The sequence below is a fragment of the Lepidochelys olivacea genome (assembly GCF_965140295.1).
Source record: "Lepidochelys olivacea isolate rLepOli2 genome assembly, chromosome: 16".
NCBI lineage: Eukaryota > Metazoa > Chordata > Testudines > Cheloniidae > Lepidochelys > Lepidochelys olivacea.
Window position 1 is genome coordinate 8,987,333 of NC_140426.1, and position 18,159 is coordinate 9,005,491.

The 18,159-nt window shown below is 51.2% G+C and overlaps 1 protein-coding gene across 1 annotated transcript in view; it reads left to right on the top strand.

Moving 5' to 3' along the window:
* Positions 1-17,662, top strand: part of ARRDC1 (arrestin domain containing 1) — a 68,000-nt gene extending 50,338 nt beyond the window's left edge. The window contains exons 3-8 of the mRNA XM_084650447.1: positions 5,189-5,239; positions 6,614-6,768; positions 8,172-8,354; positions 9,005-9,181; positions 9,891-10,302; positions 15,619-17,662. Coding sequence (XP_084506573.1) covers positions 5,189-5,239; positions 6,614-6,768; positions 8,172-8,354; positions 9,005-9,181; positions 9,891-10,302; positions 15,619-15,683 — 1,043 coding nt within the window. The 3' untranslated portion in view covers positions 15,684-17,662. The remainder of the gene's footprint in view (positions 1-5,188; positions 5,240-6,613; positions 6,769-8,171; positions 8,355-9,004; positions 9,182-9,890; positions 10,303-15,618) is intronic.
* The last annotated feature ends 497 nt before the right edge of the window (positions 17,663-18,159 follow it).

The following is an 18,159-nucleotide window of genomic DNA, read 5'->3' on the forward strand; positions in this document are numbered from 1 at the left end:
ACCCACATCCTGCGGCAACAAGTGTCATAGCCCAGCTCAGCCAACTTGGGCTTGTGCTGCGGGGCTAATAGCAGGGTAGATGTGGCTTGGGCTGGAGCCTGGACTCTGACCCGCTCCCCTTGCTGGGTTTCAGAACCCAGGCTCTATCTAGCCCAAGTGGGAATGTCTGCACTGCTGTTCTTAGCCCCCATAGCGTGAGCCAGAGCCAGCTTGGAGACTCACCGCCATGGGGGTTTTCGCCGTGAAGATGCACCTTTAACTCCTTGCTTTGGAGCATGAACCCCTCCTGGTTTCTCCCCAAAGTGACATTTCGGTTGAGGGCTCCTAAAAATGCCAGACCCAGCTGAGGCTCTACCCACTCTAACACGCCCCCCGGTTCTGCCTTGTAACACCTGCTGCTATATTGCAGCCCTGAGCTTTGGCTGGCACCAAGGAAAGCTGCCGGTGCAGTGAGCCAGGAACATCTACCTGCCTCTAGCGGGGGCGCATCCTTCCAATCATCACAGTGACCTGCAGCCTCTTATTGTTCTTGACGCGCACTCAACAGCAGTGAGAACTGTGGGCTCCATCTCCATTCAGCCAGGAGCCTGGGCTCATTCCCCTGTGGTGGCTTAGCTGCTGTTACCCATGCCTTCAGACTAGGATGTGTTGCTCTGCCTGGGAATGTAGGCTGAAACCCTTCAGACACTCCAGTTTGCACCCCCACGTACATAGACACCCAGGAGCCTGCCTGTTGAGCTGGGCTCAGTCTGCTGTCCACCAAGACCTCTGGAGAACTCCTCATGTGCAGGGGGTCTCCTGGCGTAAAGCTGCCCTACCCTTGGCAGAAGGAGGGGGCCATCCATGGGCAGGACTGAGCGGGGACAGGGTGGAGCAACTCTGACCTGGGTCACCGTAGAGCAGACCTGAACTGGAGCCTCTCTCTGCCTTACAAAGCAGAGATTCGAGAGCATGTCGAGTTCCACTGGCTTCTCATTCCATTTCTAGTCCAGCATAATGGCCAGGCCCTAAAATTAAGGCCTGGCTACTGGCCATGAAGACATCCGCCTCTAGGCAGCTTCTGTCTCCAAAGGCTCACTTGATGGGATGCTGTGGTTGGCAGAGCCCAAGATGGCATTCTGGGGGTACTGGGGCTTTGGGGGAGGCTGGTCTCGCTTACCTTACTGAGCCTACGCCCGTGACTTTCTCAAGCATGGTGCAAACCCACCCTCGAGCAATAACGAAGACTACAGAGAATGACCCATTACTGTTCTGTGAGGAGGGGCCGGAAAAGTAATTTCCGGCAACAGCACAAATTGAACTGCAGGATGGTCCAGAGTAGAGTTCGTATTCAGTGAACTCTTGGTAATGGGAGCATCACAAATGGCACTGGTACCTTAAGGCCGCCCCAGTCTGTTTCCTGAGGAAGGCTGAGATCCACCCAGCGGAGCTCCTTGTCTCTGCTGCACTCATCACTTGCAATAACTAGAACAAAAGGTGGCCCAGCAGCAGCAATGGGCATAACTGACTTCGAGAGTCAGCACGGCCCTTGGAAGTGCAACTGTCTCAAGGGTGGCCTGGTCTGCATCCAGCCGGGCCAGGTGCTAGCGAGCCAGCCTCCATCTTATAGGAGGGCGCAAAATGCCAGACTTTTATTTCTCCCTCTTTCTCCCGCCCTTCCTCCCCCCCCCCCCCACTTTAATTGTTCTCATAAATAGTCTTTGTGTGCAGCCACCAGAAACCCTTCTGGGCACAGGTGCCTCTCCAAGGAAGAAGGCCGCATGTTGTCTCTTGTGTATCCTCTTTTTGGAAAGCTTCCAGAAAAGCAAAGCCAACTGTCCGATGCTGCAACCGGAAAGCTTCCAGAAAAGCAAAGCCAACTGTCCGATGCTGCAACCACACTTCAACTGTGTGCGGCTAGGGCTGAGAAGCCAAGACACAGCAGTCGGGGGTTGTGACTGTAGCAATCAACGCTTGATATGGAGCTTTGCATCTCCAAAGTGCTTTGCAAATAACTCCAGTGTGGTAGGTGAATATAGTACCCTGTTTACATGTGGGGAGACAGAGGCACACAGCTGAACTCATTTGCCTGAGGCCGTGGTGTGAGTTGATGGCAGAACTGGGGATTGGAAATCAGGTCTCCCTCACCCAGGCCGGTGCTTCAGCCATCCTATGTAGAAATTACATTGTTAGAGCGGTGGGGGTGGGGGGTTGGTTTGTTTTTTAAGTAGCTTCAGTGCAGCAACTTTATAGCATGATCTTTATCATGAATTGGTCTGCACTTCCTGTCGTTGTGTCTCAGTGCTGGGCAAATAAAGGAAACGAAAAAACTACTCCACACAGACACCTCCTCCAACCCCTCCTAAGAACACAAGTGTAACATTAGGATTTCCAGGGTATAAGGGGTAATTCCCAGCAAAGGCTTGTAGGCCTGCAATTGAAGAGTTGCTACAGAACACCACCTAGTGACTAAACTAGTTGTTAGACTTTAGCCTACATCTGGGTGGGTGGGTGTGGTGTTTTTGGTTTTTTTGGGGGGAGAGGGGAGGGAGAGGATTGAAAACCAGTCCAATAACAGCATGTCTAATGGATGATTCGCTTTCCTATCCTAAAGGACAAGGTGCTTATACATTGTTCAGTCACGAGGCATTTGGGAGGAATTAAGATCTTAATGCTTGTCACAGTCTGTGTGTCTTTCCATTGAAGGTCAGAGAGGCTTGTTTTCTGTATGTACTGAGTCGTGCAGCTGATTTCTCTCCCCCGGCATGCACAGCCCCCACAGCTTGGCTATGTGAATAAAACATTGTGAGAATTGCTAGCAAAGCTTGCAACCAGGCAGACCTTGATCCAAACTCCTCCAGCTCTGGAGAGTGAATGAAATCTCTGTTTGGAGTTGTAACAGGGTGGCATGCCCTTGGGCAGGAGAGCCTGGGGCCTAGCTGTCCCTGATCACCGAGTGAGCCCCACCTGAGGGCGGTAAGATCCGGAAACTGGTGAAGGGCTCCTGCAGAGAGACCAAGGGAGCTGTGACAGAAAGGAGGCTCCTAGATGGGAGTTGATCTTGGCGGTTTGGGGGCCGAGAGGCCAGTGCCGGAGGGCTGAGCTCTAGCTGGGAAGATGGCCTGGGAGACCAGACGGGGACAGAAGAAGAGCTCTGGTGGTGAAGTCTGGAATCTTGTGCAGCAGTGGACTTTCTTTTGGGGCCCTGACGACGTTAAGAACTCTGTTGTTAAACTGGCTCCAGGCAGTGGTGGTGCTGACCCGGAGAGAAGTTGGTCACAGTTCTGGGGCAGCCCTGAAAGGCAGGGTGGGAACAGAAGCAGGTGTCAGCAGAGGCACCCCGACTGCAAACAGGCCTTCAGGAAGTGGCCCACCCATTACAGGAGTCCATGTAGCAAAAATGTCTCCCGCAAAGGGGGAAGAGAAACTCCATTGTTGTCAATGTCTCTTTCCCCGTCTGCGTCCAGTAATCTGCTTAGTCTGCTGACAAATGGGGTTCTACTACTAAACTGACTGTCAGCTGTCTTGTAGCCCATTTCTTGCATCAACAAATTAGCTAGCTTAGTTCTGGGTTTTGGCTCTGGCTTCCTAGTATAAGTTACCTGCAGAACATACACAGCTTCAGTGAGTCGGTAGCAGGTTCCTCTTGCTGTGCTGCCAATTAAAAACATCGCGTGTACATGTAAACAGCAAGAATGAAGAGGGTTTTACAAAATTGTTGTCTATTGCTGGAGATTAAATAGGTAGTAAGTATAACAGTATCACTTATCTGCCCTTAACTGCAATTTATCAACTGCTGATGAACTAGGTTGGAATCTAGAAATGAGAACTGTGCACAGAGCATTGCAGTTGGCTTGTAAATTTTAAAAGGCAGGATTGGCTGATGGCTTTAGCCATGCCAAGCTAATCTTGGCTCTTTGCTCTTTCAGAAGTGCTCCTACAGTCGGTTACAATGCCATTAATGTGGTCCAAAGACGTTACTGCGAGTTGCTGCGTGGTCACTGGAGTTAAAGTAACAGTGGGTTTGGAAAAGGGGCAGCACGTGCTGAAGTGGAGAACTTGATGCCAAATAAAATGAAGTCTCTGGTACAAAATCTAAACCCTTCTCCCAATGCCTGATCAAATCAGAGTGTCTTCAATACCCACAACTGCTAAGGCAAACCACCAGACCGGCAATTATCTCTCATGTCACAGTCTCTTAGTCTGTTCCCGTCACAAAAGATGGACGTGGGACCCAGAAACCAGAGGTGCTGGAACTGAGGGTACTGCCGCACCCCCTGGCTTGAAGTGGTCCCCATTCTATATATGGGGTACTTTAATGGCTCTCAGCATCCCTGCCAGGAGCCCAGCTCTTTAGGTGAGGGCCTGCGGTGTAAGGGCCAGGCAGAACGGAGGGAGGGGAGACTGCCTGCTGTGCTAAAAGCACAAGAGTCATGTCTAGGATCTGCAATCTATCTAGGCCTGACGATTGCATTACAGGCCTTGTTCACTGTATGATCCTTACACTTGGTTGTGGAACAAATCCAATCAACTGCACTGAAGTCTTTTCAAGCTGATATTTGTGAGATCTCAGCCATGTCCTCTAAAAACCAGGACCAAAACTGTAGGGTCTAGAAGTCTGAAACTGTACTCTGCCTTTAACCCTAATGGGGCTCAGGAGTTCCAGCTTTGGCCCATCACTGATGAGAGCCAGAGACTGCAAAGCAACCTGCGTGAAGGAGGGGGAGTTTGGTCTTATCTAGGTAAATGGGCTCCGTGAGGGTGAGTAGCATGTGGAGAAGATTAAGATTATACTGGCTTGATACCACCAAAACTTTCCCCAAGCCCAGGACAGCCAGCACCATCCTGGCCTTGTTCACATGCATCTCCTTCCTGGGTCCCACACCCAGTCACCTGTGGCCAGCCAGTAGCTATAGACCTTGCTCCTCTGACCACTGCACTGGCTGCCCCCAGGACTCTGCCCCATAGCTCCTCTGTTGCTAGTGTTTAGACAGGTAAATGGATCTTGGCCTATTCCATGCACTGAGTGTGAGTGCTTCAGCTGTGGTGAGAAGAATGCTTTGTGGGGATGAGTCCTGGACATGTGCTCTCAGCTGGCAGTCTGTCTTCTCGGGGAAGCCTGTTGCTAATGCACTGATATCCTGTTTCAGGCTCAGTGCCTGGGATGCCTCCAGATTGTCTCATTTGCCTTTTGCTCTCTCTTTTGCAGGGGTTCTGACAGCTGGCGAGCACACCTTTCCCTTCCAGTTCCTGGTGCCAGGTATGGTGGAGATACTGACTGCTTGGGAGGCTCAGGGTTGTGAAAACGTAGTGACGCTAGTGTTTCCGGGAGACTCTTCTCTCCTCTGCCTTATACAGTAAAAAGCGCATGCTGGCCAAGTGGGGAAAGGACCTTTGTTGTCAAGCCTCTAAGACCTTGGCTCAGCTAGGAGAAAGGGGGGGGGGGGGTGAGATTCAGAGCTGGCTGGCTAATGGGATTTTTAAACATGACTTTAGTACCTATTGGAGACACTGGTGGGAGCCCAGAGTCAACCACAAACAGCTAGTGACTCTTGATGGTAGTAAAGCATGTCCGTGCCAGGTGCAAAGTCACATTTTAAGGTCATATCCACTGATATGTTTTCAAACCAGAGCTGTTCTCCTGGTCTAGTCGAGGCCTAAGAGCATATTAAGCATTGGAGAGCGCTGGCAGGAAGAGCACAAACCTTTATTAAAGAGAGACCCTCAGGGCTGCCTCTCAATGCACAGCTGGAGTTAGTCTTAAATTGAGCCCGGCTTTTTAGAAGAGCAACTTTGCTGCATAAATCTGGCCCTTCAAGGAATTATCCCTCTGGAGGTTGTCTTCATTAGAGAATCTCGGTGGAAACCCATCTCATTGGGAGCTGTTGGGCTGATGGGAGCCCTAACTTGTGTCTCCACGGGCCAAATTCAGACCCCTACACCCCTGCTGGTGAGAGCGATGATGGAAGCTGCACTGTAGTCATGCCTCTTGACCACACGGCTGGCTAACCCGAAAAGGACCTAGGCAGTTCTTCTTTGCCTAGTGCAGATGAGGCTCTGGGAACCTCTGGTACCTCTACAGCCATATTAACTAAACCACACAGTAGTAAAACTAGCTGGAAGCTGCTGGAGTCTGCCTGCATTAGCGACCCCACCTCCTCACCAGCGCTGGTGGGAAAACCGGTGGGAACTCTGTATTGTAAACTTCTCCAGAGCAGAGTGGGAGGACGATTGTCAGCTCCTGGGGGCAGGGACCGTCTCTGTTCACTGTTTTGTACAGCACCTAGCACAGTGAGGCCGGGTCTGTGACTGGAGCTCCTGGCACTACCATAGCACAAATAAGAGGAGTTAGTGCTGTCCCTGCTTCTGCATACACCATGGCTGCATGGCCCAGGTTGCAGCTTCCTTTTTACTGAAGGGGCAGTAGTCCTGATGGACCAAATTTGGTCCCTGATTCTTCATGCATAGGCTCAAATGCACTTGGGAGACCAACTCCCAAATAGTTGCAAGGTTCTGCCTCTCCTCTTGCTTTGAGCCACAGGAAAGTGTTTCAGGCTCTGTGGGTAAGGCCGAGCTCCCCTTTCGATGGCTTGAGGCATTCTCTTTTTGACTGCCTTCTCTCTTATGAATGTAGCATCAGCCCCCACATCGTTTGAAGGCCCTTTTGGGAAGGTGGTCCATCAGGTCAAAGCCGTGATTGATACACCCCGATTTGCCAAGGACCACAAGTGCAACAAGGTCTTCTACATTCTCTGCCCACTCAACCTGAATGACATCCCTGACATTGAGGTAAGAGAGCAGCAATGGGGAGAGCAAGAGGCTCTTGCACCCTTGAGCGTCTCCCACTGGAATAAAGGAGAAGCCAAGCGTCCCTCTCCCCCATCCAGTGTCTCCCTGCGAAGTCAGGGCAGTAACTCGGAGGAGAGGGTCGCTCATGGAGCACATGGAACGAGATGCAATAGGGGTTAGCACGTTGCCACCCAAAGCACTGCAGGGCATCGTTGGTCTGGGCTGTAAATCCATGGGCCTGTTCCGCTGCCGTTTCCACTAGTGCCAGTGAGGCTAGTAGGATTCATTTCTTACCAGTATGCCACACCAGTTAAAGGCAGGGGGGTCGGGAGGGGATGTGACCTCCCCTAGCCTGGGACCCCCTGGTGTCCCCCCTCCCCTCCCCATGATCCATCCCACATTACCTGGGGGGGAGTGCTCCCAGTGGGTGGACCCAGCACAGCTGCTGTGTGGGATGCCAAGAGAAGAGGAACAATAGCCGGCCCAGTCGCACCTGCTTTGGGAATCGCCAGTGGAAGAACTTCAAACCAGCTCCCTCTGACAGCAGAGAATATATTTATTTCAGACACGCTGGCAACTGAGTCCACACCAGCAGCTCCACCGGCACGGCTGTATGCCCTAGCCACGCCCCCAGCCCTGTCTCCGGCAGGGCTGCTGTACAGACCCCAGACAGGAGACAGGGGCACGCAGCTGCATGGAATCCTAGGAGAACCGGGTGGCCCCACGTTCTGCTCCTGTGTCTTTCCAGTATGCCATACTGACTATAAATGGCTTATAGCAGACTAGACCAGACCACCCTACTTGCCCCACTGACTAGCGCAGTCCCCTTCATGCGTGGGCTGCAGAGATCTGCATGAGAACTAGCCTTTTTCTAGGTGATCCCACTGGGTGCAGGCCTGGGGGAGTGTGTAACCAGCCCCACTCTAGGGGTTGTTGTAATGACCCTTTGGGTCTAATGACACCATCCTCTGGCTTTTGCCAGCCTGGAATCTTTTCTGATGAATAGACCGTTGTTCTGGGGTGGCTGTCGCTGCTGTGAAAGGAATTGGGCACTGGCCCTTGATGAGATCACTATAAGCACGTATGGGCAAAGCAGCTGCTTTGTGTGTGTTTACCTGTGGTTTGCAGCAGCCCTCTGGGGACCAGCGACGTCTGCCCTACTCTGGAAGATGATCTGTGGGGTACAGTAGCTCATAGCGTTGTATTTGTCCCCGTGTGGGAGATGTGGCCTCCACTGGGAGGCGCGCTCAGCCTTATTCAAACTGTGTAGAATACCAAGCTTGTTGGAAGACCGGGTGTTTCGGATTTGGCAGGGGGAACCCAAGCCCTCATTCCCTTTGACCATTTTTTTTGCAAACTCCCTCTTGAGCCCCCGCGTCTGACCACCTGCTGTCCCCCCACAGCAACCGAACACCACGTCCATCACCAAGAAGTTCAGCTACAAGCTGGTGAAGAGTGGAAATATCGTCTTAACCGCCACCTCGGACCTTAAAGGTTATATCGTGGGGCAGGCGATCCAGCTGTGCACCGACATCGAGAACAAGTCTGGCCGGGACACTGGCACTGTGGCGGCCAGCCTCCTCCAGGTAAGAGACCTCAGCAGGGACTGGGACTGATGCTGGGCTGGCTCGGATAGAGCCACATCCAGGCAGATGCTGAGAGCAGTGTCTCAAGACTTGCTTTCCCTCCTAGGCGCAATGATGATATAAATGGGGGTCTGCTAAACTTGAAATCCTTGTGCATCTCCCTTCCCAGGTGTGTAGTAGGTGGTGATGGGAGGAGGTTAGGTGGAAACCAAATCCTTAGAGGGGATGCAGAATTAACTAACTTGGGCATGGGGTGGGAGGAGAGACGCCCCCATGAATGCAATCCAGGTGTAACTCAGTGAGCGGGCAGAGGGCAGGTTGCAGATCCTCATCCCACTCCGTGCCTACTCCACTGAGTCTCTTGCAGCATCAGCTAGAGAGCCTTGCTGCTTCAGCTCAAGCTGTAGCCGTCCATGCTTTCAGCTCTGGAGTCCTTGATTTAATCTCCAGTGTGTCTGCCAAGATGGCAACTGTCACATAATTGATACAGGGCAGAAACTCCATGTTGCTGTCTGTCACGCCAGACCTCTGCTTACTCTCACTCAGCAAGGGTTTCTAGTTCTTGGCAACTCTGAGCAATGCTGGAAGCCCAGTGAAACGGACCCTGTAGAAATTGTTCTGCTTAATCCCATCTTCGCTCTTCTCTATAGAAGGTCGCTTATAAATCCAAGCGTTGGATTTATGACTTGAGGACCATTGCTGAGGTGGAGGGCTCGGGGGTGAAGGCCTGGAAGCACGCGGAATGGAAGGAGCAGATCCTTGTCCCTGCACTGCCGCAGTCCATGCTGCAAGGCTGCAGCCTCATACATGTCGACTACTATATCCAGGTAGGTACTGCCCTGCCCTGCCCCTTCCTTACAGCAGAACATCCGTGAGGGCTGCCAATGGGCTGGGCCAGGGCTGCCAGAGTCCTTGGGGAGGGTGGAGCCAGAGGAGTTTCTGCCTGGGGGAAGAAGCTCTCCAAACAATACTGCGCTCCATGGAGTAAACACCACCTGGTCTGGAGGAGACACCTATGTGGTAGGACTTGCCTGTCAGGCTGCTCAGCAGATGAGTGTCTGCAGCTCCCTGGGTTACAGAGCTCCAGTCTGCTTCCTGGTTTTGGTGCGGGGCAATACTACAATCCCTACCCACAGATGCACGGTTTTACATAGGCTTGTTGCTGAAAAATGCTAACGGTGCAGTCCCAACCTCGGCAAGTCTGGGGTTAGCCAGTTAGAGATTGGAATAAAAGTGATGCTTCTGGCCAAGCTTTCAGCAGAGCTCTGCCCACTGGGTCCTGAGTACTTGGAAATTTGGCCCTGAGCTCTCTCAAAAACCTGGTTAAGACACCAAACAAGACCATGTGGGTGCTGCAGCATGAGACTGGGGACCTCCCAATAACTTGCTACCTTTCTGGCACATTTGGGCCTAGAACTGTAGCTGTCCTGTTAATCTCTGCTCAGTGGCTGGAACTGCCTGTGTTTGGAGCAACTGGGCCTTTGGCAGAACCTGGATTGACTGACTTGGATGCCTCTTGTTTTCTCCCCTCCCCAGGTTTCCCTGAAGTCGCCAGAGGTTTCAGTCACTCTTCCTATTTACATCGGCAACATCGCTGTGAACAGGGTTCCTCTGACCCCGGCTAGGTCGGTCCAGCACATTCCATCCGTTGTGGTACCATCCGCCCCACCAGAAGAGGAGGAAGCTGCCAGTGGCTATCACCCAATGGACAATGTTTCAATCCCCACCAAGAGCCATTCCCAGCTTCACACGTTCAGCTATGCTCCAGGACTGAGCCTCCAGGACGTAAGGCTGGATTCAGACCAGACTGCCTCCCCAAACCACCCCACACTTTGCTTGGCAACAGGAGCGACGGTCCCGTACTATGCTGAGGGGACAGTGGTTCCGGTTCCCACCGCCAGCTCTCTCATCTTGCCTCCGGAGTACAGCACGTGGGGTTACCCCAATGGTGAGCGCTCCCTCCCGGAGCTCTAAAAGAGCTGCTGTCGAGGTTGTGAGGGGAAATCAATCCAGTGGCTGTTGAGAGTGTAGACTTGTCCCTTACCCCGCTGCTGCCAGAGCAGTGGTTGAACCCCTGTCGTGTGGTAGTGGTTCTTTCCGTGGCTGCTGAGCCAGGCCAGGACATGGGGAGAGCCATGTAGGAGGAGACCAGGCCACATGGTCTGTTAGTCAGAAAAGTCACAGGGTCTCTGTGTCCAGTAGCCTCCGTAAAGGATTCCCCCTTTATAGCCATGACAGTCATGTCACATGTCTACTATGAGGGAGGTGACCTACCCACAGCCAACATTATCTTGAGGATAGCTGTGGAAGTGGAGAAGATCTTTGCAAAAGACGGTATTGGTCCAACAGGATGGTGTAAATGTCTGGGCCCATGCTGATGCTGTTGGCAACAGAACTGGAAAAGCAACTTTAACAGGAGTCTTTCCTTTGTGAATGGGCATTTGGTCTGGCTCAAAGAGGGGAAATTCTACATGTGTGATGAGATGGTCCAGCATGTAAGAATTTGGGAACTCCTTTATACATGAGGAGAAAATCCGTGGAACCTGCCTATCCCAGAACTGCCCATCTAGGGTCTGTGAGAGAACAGGCTTAGACCAAACCAATATCCTAATGCAATAAGAACACCCTTAGCACTCAGGGTAAAAACTGAGGCACTAGGTGTTGTCTTGGCTGTGTAACTGACCCAAACTGTTTCTTCGAGGCCAAACATCAGCAAACAAGGGATGGATGAATTGCAAGGGGAGTGAGAGGATGCTGATTGACGGGGAGGGGGTGAGATCTAGGGGTACTAACCTAACTGCTGCATAGGTAAGCAAAACCATCACTACTACTTAGAGTGCTAGTCCCTAAGTGTATTGTACACGCGGGTACGCACGCATGCCATGCACCTGAGACTGGAGATTTCTAGCCAGTAGTGTCTGTCGGTTGGTCCGCGGCTGCGGAGATGCCCTCCTCAGGCTCCGAACTGAGGGAATAAGAGTTGGTGCAGACAGAGACCTCTCCAGTTTCTTCTTACCACTGCATAGCCCGAGTTGGAATCTTCTGTGTCCATGGATACCTCCGTGTTTCGTCTTCAGAACCTGTAAATGTGTTGTACGTAGTCTTGGTGTTCGTTTGTCTTGTAGTAGTAAGCTTAGCTTGAGAACTGTCTCTATCCCCGTTCCTTCCCCGTGAGCATCAAACAACGGTGCTGCCTTTGTTGCCAGGAAAAGGATCGATTAAGTGCAGCATCTGTCACTCCGCTCCTTCCCGCCCCTGCCTTCCGAAACTTGTGAGGAGGGAGATCATCTGAGAAAACACCTTACGGAGATGGTTGAGACCTCAGTCAGATACAGGCTAGGGAGGCTCCCTCCTCCCTCACACACGCCATACATTGACTTCTACCAATGAGAAACAACCCTCCAAGCACGAGCTCCAGAGTTGCAAAACCCAAATAGTCATCAGCGAGGGCTGCTCATGAGAGTAAGGGGCACTCTCATGAGTACAAAGACCGATGTCTTTTCAGGTCTGCTCCCTCCCTGACTCGGTCAAGTCAAGTGAATCCTCGTGCCCGGATCCTAAGGCTTTAGCCAGCTTAAACCCTCTGATCATGAGGGTAAAGCATGAAGATGAAAGGATCTGCCATTTCTGACATCTCCAGTTGATAAGCCTAAGGATCGGCACACCAAGACCATCTCCGTTCCCAGTTAGACTCTTTGATGGTACCGACCCATTTCTGGACTAGAGACATGCCAGATCTGTTAGTCCCAACTGTAGAAACACCTCCTACTTCAAGACAAACCAAAACTGACACCTCCCTATAGGACAGTGTTCTCCAAACATTTTACACCTAAGATTACTTTTTGAATTTAAGGGCAACCCAGGATCTACCCTGCCCTGCTTGCTCTCCCTTCCCCCTGCTGCAGTCACTTTCACTGGGGTGGGCTCTGGTCTGGGGCTGAGGGCTTCACAGTGTGGGAGGGGGCTCTGGTTGAGCCTGGGGCAGGGGGTTTGGGTGCAGGAAGGGGTGAGGTGTGCAAGCTCTGGGAGGGAGTTTGAGTGCAGGAGGGGGCTCCAGGCTGGGGCAGAGGGTTGGGGTGCGGGAGCAGGCTCAGGGCTGGGGATTGGGGTGTGGCCTTCTGCTGGGCAGCACTTATCTCGGGTGGCTCCCAGTTGGCAGCGCAGTGAGGCTGAGGCAGGCTCCCAGAAGGGGCCAACATGCCTCTGTTACCAGCATGGGGCTGGGGCAGGCAGGGAGCCTGCCTTAGCAGCAGCCCCGTTGCACCACCAGAGATCCTCTAGGATCGACTGGTTGGTGACCACTGCTGTAGGATATCTTCACCCTCCCCTTCTTTCAGGGCTTGAGACATTTTGACACTGGAGGAGGAAACCTTGAGGAAATGGAAATGCTCCCCACTCCCATCTGTAGGCAGGAGCTTTACCCACCAGTGCAGACGGCTCTGCTGGTTGAACAGGAGCCAGCTTTCTCTCCCGATGGGTTGGAAGCTCCAGATGAACCATCATTCCCCACATAGGGAGGTGAGTTCAGACAGACTCAAAGATCTGGAGTCCATCCTCCACCCAGATACTATTATCCGAGGGACTGATGGTCTGTGATTCCTTGGGATCCCCCGCAATTGGTCAGCCCTTCATATTGGACCTGTTAGGGTCTATAGGATCCCTACTTTAGACACCTTTGATCCATCCATGAGTCCCATTGACCCTCTTCTACACTACACCAACCAGCTCCATTGTAGTAAGAGGGAGAAGAATTTCAAGCCAGATCTGGAGCGACCAATGGGTGTTTCTCTTGCCTTCACCAAATGAGGCAATTTGTCCCTTCTTCCCTATCCCTGCGTAATGGCCACAGGCAATATCAGGAGCTCCTGCAGAGAGTGGTGAATGAACTTCAGGTTTCACTTGAGGATGTCCAAGATACTCAGCACACAGTCTTTTACATCTTGTAGCCTTCTGCTCCCAACCAAGTAGCCTCCCAGTAAATGAGGGCATCCTGGAACCAGACAAGGTAGTGTGGCATTCTCCAGTCTCCTGTGCACCACCCCAAAAAGGGGCAAGAGGTGATATTTTTGTACCAGCCAAGGAGTGGAGTTTTTCTCACACACAGCACTCAGCTCCCTGGCAATACAAGACGCCTCCGAGATCTAGCCTGCAATGTCCCAAAGCAGCACCTGTGGACAAGAGCTCGAAATGGCTTGATCTTCTAGGAAGGAAGGTATTATCTTCTAACAGCCTTCAGTTTCATATTGCTAACTACCAGGCTCTGTTGGTAAAATAATTTCAACAGTTACTGGGAGTTTGTCCCTGTAGTCCAAAATTTTCCTCAAGAATTTCAAGACTTCATTGAGGATGGCAAATTGGTGGTGAAAACACCAAACAAGTTGCCATGGATGCTGCTAACATGGCATCTAATGGGTTGGAGACAGGAATACTCATGAGGCAGGAGTCTTGGCTACACTCCTCCCAAGTTTCTCTGGGAGGTTCAGAATGTCCTAGAGAACTTGCCCATCGAGTCTAATCTATCTAGTGTGAAGCCTGAGTCTCTAGGACAGTCCTCTGCTCCCCAGGCATTTACACCCCTGCCCCAAAGAGAAAGCACAAATGTATGAGCTGAAACTGCCTCCTCCACCATTCCACCACCAGCGCCCTTTCAAGCCACCATGCAAATGTCTGAGGATACAAAGATGTAGGTATTTATCTCCCTGTGTCACAACTGCAAATACTCCAGCCACATCCATCACTCAGGGATTACTTTTTGATGGGATGATCAAGAACCTCCTACCCCTACTGATGCCATCCACTTCTGCCCTCTGGACCTTGGGTGGCCACCCCGTCCTCTTTGCCCACAATTGGGTGGTTATCACAACAGACCAGTGGATATTAGAAATCACCCACTGCAGCTACTCTGTAGAATTCCTCTCCCCTTCCTGGTTCCTCTTCGGGGACCACTCGTGAGGAGATTCTCCATCCAACAAGGGGCTATAAAACAAGTGCCACCTCAGCACCAAGGGAAAGGTTTCTACTCCCCATATTCCATCGTTCCCAAGAAAAAGGGAGGATGGAGACCTGTTCTCGACCTTCAGCAATTAAATGTTTTTATTGGCAAATCAAAATGCCAAATGGTTAAGCTGGCATAAATAATCCCCTTCCTGGTGGAGGGAATGTGGTTTGCAGCTCTCAGCATGAAAGACACTCTCACATTCATGTGGACGTTAACCTGGAGCTCCATTCATAACATTAGGCCTTGTCTGCAGATGCAGCTAAGGGGAGAGGGGGCAGCAGTATTAGACCTCTATACCAACTGCAGCCTTGCACCTCCCCCCCACACACCTCTACCTCTACCTGACTTGAATACAGTTTACCAATAACCCATGCGTGGAATACACATAGGAACATACACTTTAAGAAGAAATGGAGGCTACTTACCTGTGACTGGAGGTTCTTCAAGATGTGTGGTCCCTATCTGTATTCCACTACCCACCCTGCCTCCCCTCTGCTGTGGATTGTATCTGATCAGCAGAAATAAAGGAACTGGGGAGGTGTTGATCTGCACCTTCTCTTATCCCCTGGGTTTGGAGCAGGAGGAGGAGAACTGCAAGCACAGACCAACGGACGCTCTTCCTCAAATTCTCCAATCTCCGGCACATGGTATGCTTGTGTACGCATGTGTTGAACGCAGATAGGGACCACCTGTAAAACTGAGTATTTTCCCACTTGTAAAACTGAGTGTTAATCCCTACCAGACCAGGGAGTTGTGAAGCTTAACATTTTAAAGAGCTCTGAAGGACTATGTAAGTGCCTGTGTTGGTGGCCATCCACCTAATTGAAAGTACTTTTTCTTGCATGAACAGACAAATTATAGGGGTATGAGTGTCTTTCAGTAGCTACAGGCTGTCCTTTACTGCCTCTCAAGTGATCAGTTCGTGTACTTCCCAGGTCAGATGGCAGGGCTGGGGGCTGCTTCTCTGGTGTTCTGTGGTCCACAGTGTCATTCCTAGCTCCTCTGCCCTCTGGTTCATGCCCTGAAAGGAGCAGAATGGCAAATTGTCCACAAAAAGTCACTCACTCAATTGTGCGTCTCTATGGGCTCTAGTCCTGTAAAGTCCGAGACGGTGGGGGGTTTTTTTGGGCCATTGGCTTCAGTGGGATTTGTATCTGGCCCTAGCTGGAGGAGCAGAGTGGTGGGAGGGAAACCTTCAAAGTAAGCTGTACAATCTGACTCCTAAACTTTTTTTTTTTTTTTTTTTTTTTCCCCTCTCCCTGGCAGAGGCACCCCCTTCCTACGAACAAAGCTGCAGCACCGTCAACTCCAGCCTCAGCAATGGCAACTAGCCCTGTGCTTGGAACCTTGACGACAGTGCTGTCCCCATCTGCTGCCAAGTCCGGTACCGCGCAAAGCATCTCTTGTACTTGGGGCCACCGGCTACTCCTGGGCTGAGATATTTTTTTTTAAGTCTTTCTTTTTTTATTTTAAAGAAATAGAGCGGTGAGAAGCAGTGTGAGGCGTAGTGTATGTGGGGTGGGGAGGGGAATTGTACAGCCTCTTCACACCCGCTCTCCTGACACACCGGGGCAGAGACGTTACCTGCCCTCGGGATGCCTTGCACAATGGTCTGTGTTCCTGTACTGTAATCAACACTTTATTTAGCACCTGTGATGCCTTATCGAAAATGCTACTGAATTGTTGTCTGTCTGCGATAGCAGGCTTGTGTGGATTCATTTGATATATTTTTTGTGGTGGGTTTGAGTGCTTTTTCTAATCAGGACTGGGCTCAGCAGCCTCGGTCATTCTTCCATGTGGGCCTTTGGTGTAGCTGACTTCCTCAAAGCCCTTCCTACCTGCTCTGCACCCCTACTTTACACCAAATCAATGGGGCAATGTCTGCCACCATAGGAGATCTCCAGAAGGCACAGCCACAGCACAAAGGGGTAAAAAGGGCCTATAGGGCAGGCTCTCTGCATTGCCATGCTGCAAAGTGACTGGCCAGCTTCCAACAGTTGCAAGCGAAAACATTGCCAGTACGTGATGAGACAAGGGGGCTTCTGTAGCCATGACCTTGATCTAGGCACTCATCAGGAACCCTAGCAGGATTCCTACTGGGGATAGTCCCAGGTGGTGAGGAGGGGAAGAAGAGTGATATACAATTTAATACCTTTCCATGGCACTTTTTGAAGCCAGTCTTTAGAGGTCTCCTGCAGGAATAGAATTGCCTATAAAAATCTTATAGGATTTTCTGAGCAACACCTGCAGCACCCTATTGGCTTCATCCCTTTTAAATTCTTAGGACTTTGGTATAAAGGGGATAAGCTCTGCCATGCCAGCCAAATCAGCTGCCAGAAACCTCCCAGGCACTCGGTCTGCAAGTGGCTGATAGCTCCTGCTCTGGAGGGCGTAACCTCTTTGTTCCCACAATCCACTGCTCTCAGCCAGCTGGAAACTGACAATCAAGCTTCAAACTTCCATCTAACACTACCTCTGAGTTCTCCCAAGGGGCTTCATGGGGAACCCCACCCTTTGAAATGACCCGAAAGCAGGAAATGCTCTCCCCGCAAAGAGCCTTGCTGTCCATTGGATGGAAGTGCCAGAAAGGCCTGTGGACTGTGACCTACTCCTGTTTCTCACCCCATCAAAGCTATCTGCAGCTCCACCCCCAAACTTGTGCAGCCCTGGGGAAAAGGCTGATTTTCCATTGGAGTAGGGTTCCCTGGCTTGTAAGGAAAACCAGCTTTGCAAGCTGCAGTGCAAAACCAAACCAAATGAGCATGCTCCAGGGGCAGAGGTTAGGGGCATTTAGGGGCAACATCTCCAACAGTGGGCCTCTGACAGGGTGTGTTTTTTGTTTTGTTTGTTTGCTTTGTTTTTTGAGGGTGCCCATCTTGACCTCGTACCAGTGTGATGATCAGAAATGCTGATCACCTGCAGCTGCATTTGACATTGCTGGGTCCTGCAGACACTTTTCAGCTGTGAGTGCTGAACCCAAGATAAGGGGTCTCAAGCTGCACACCCTATAGCAGAAGCCAATTCTGAGAGCCGAAGCCTTTCTCTCATCCCCGCTTCCACCTGCCTCTACCTAACCCAGGGCTGGCTGCTGGGGGACAGCTCTCCCTTTTCTGTGCAAATGTCATTAATTGTGTGGAACTGCTTTGGGGGAAGGGAGGATGGGGGGGGGAGGGGAAACATTCCCTAGCAGCACTGGCGTGCTCGCTCTCTCTCTCTGCACCCATAGTTATAAAATGATTGTCCAGGTCCATAAATATATGAAATACAAACTTGTTTTTAATGACTGAATTCATAACAAATAAAATTTTAATGCTGTATTTAATAAATTATTCTGAGAAAAATGGAGTGATTCTTGCAAAATGATCGTTTCTATATGTACACATGGCCCAGAACTCTGCACCTGCGATTTGGGATCACAGGGGATGTGTATGGCCCTTTAACTGCCATGAGAGGGAGGTGCTTTCACAGGAGTGGTTCTGCGTTTCCAGCAAGGGTCTGATGTTTGCAGACACATCTATTCATTCTGTAGCCTAATGATTTTGGGATGGGGGAGTAGCCATGTGTCTTAATGGCTGAATCTCATTTCCTAATCACTAGTGAATTGCCTGCTGTTAAAGCTACCCTATAATGGGGTAGAGTCTGATCCTCAGGTGTTGAGTTCCCTCAACTCCCATTGGCTTGGATCAGCGGGGGGGTAGCTGCTAGATTAGTTCACTACCTCTATTATGTGCCTTGCTGTGCTGAGAACGTACAGTTCATCAAAATGGCCAGCAGGTGCTGTCTGATCACTGGTGTGGTCTGAGCTCT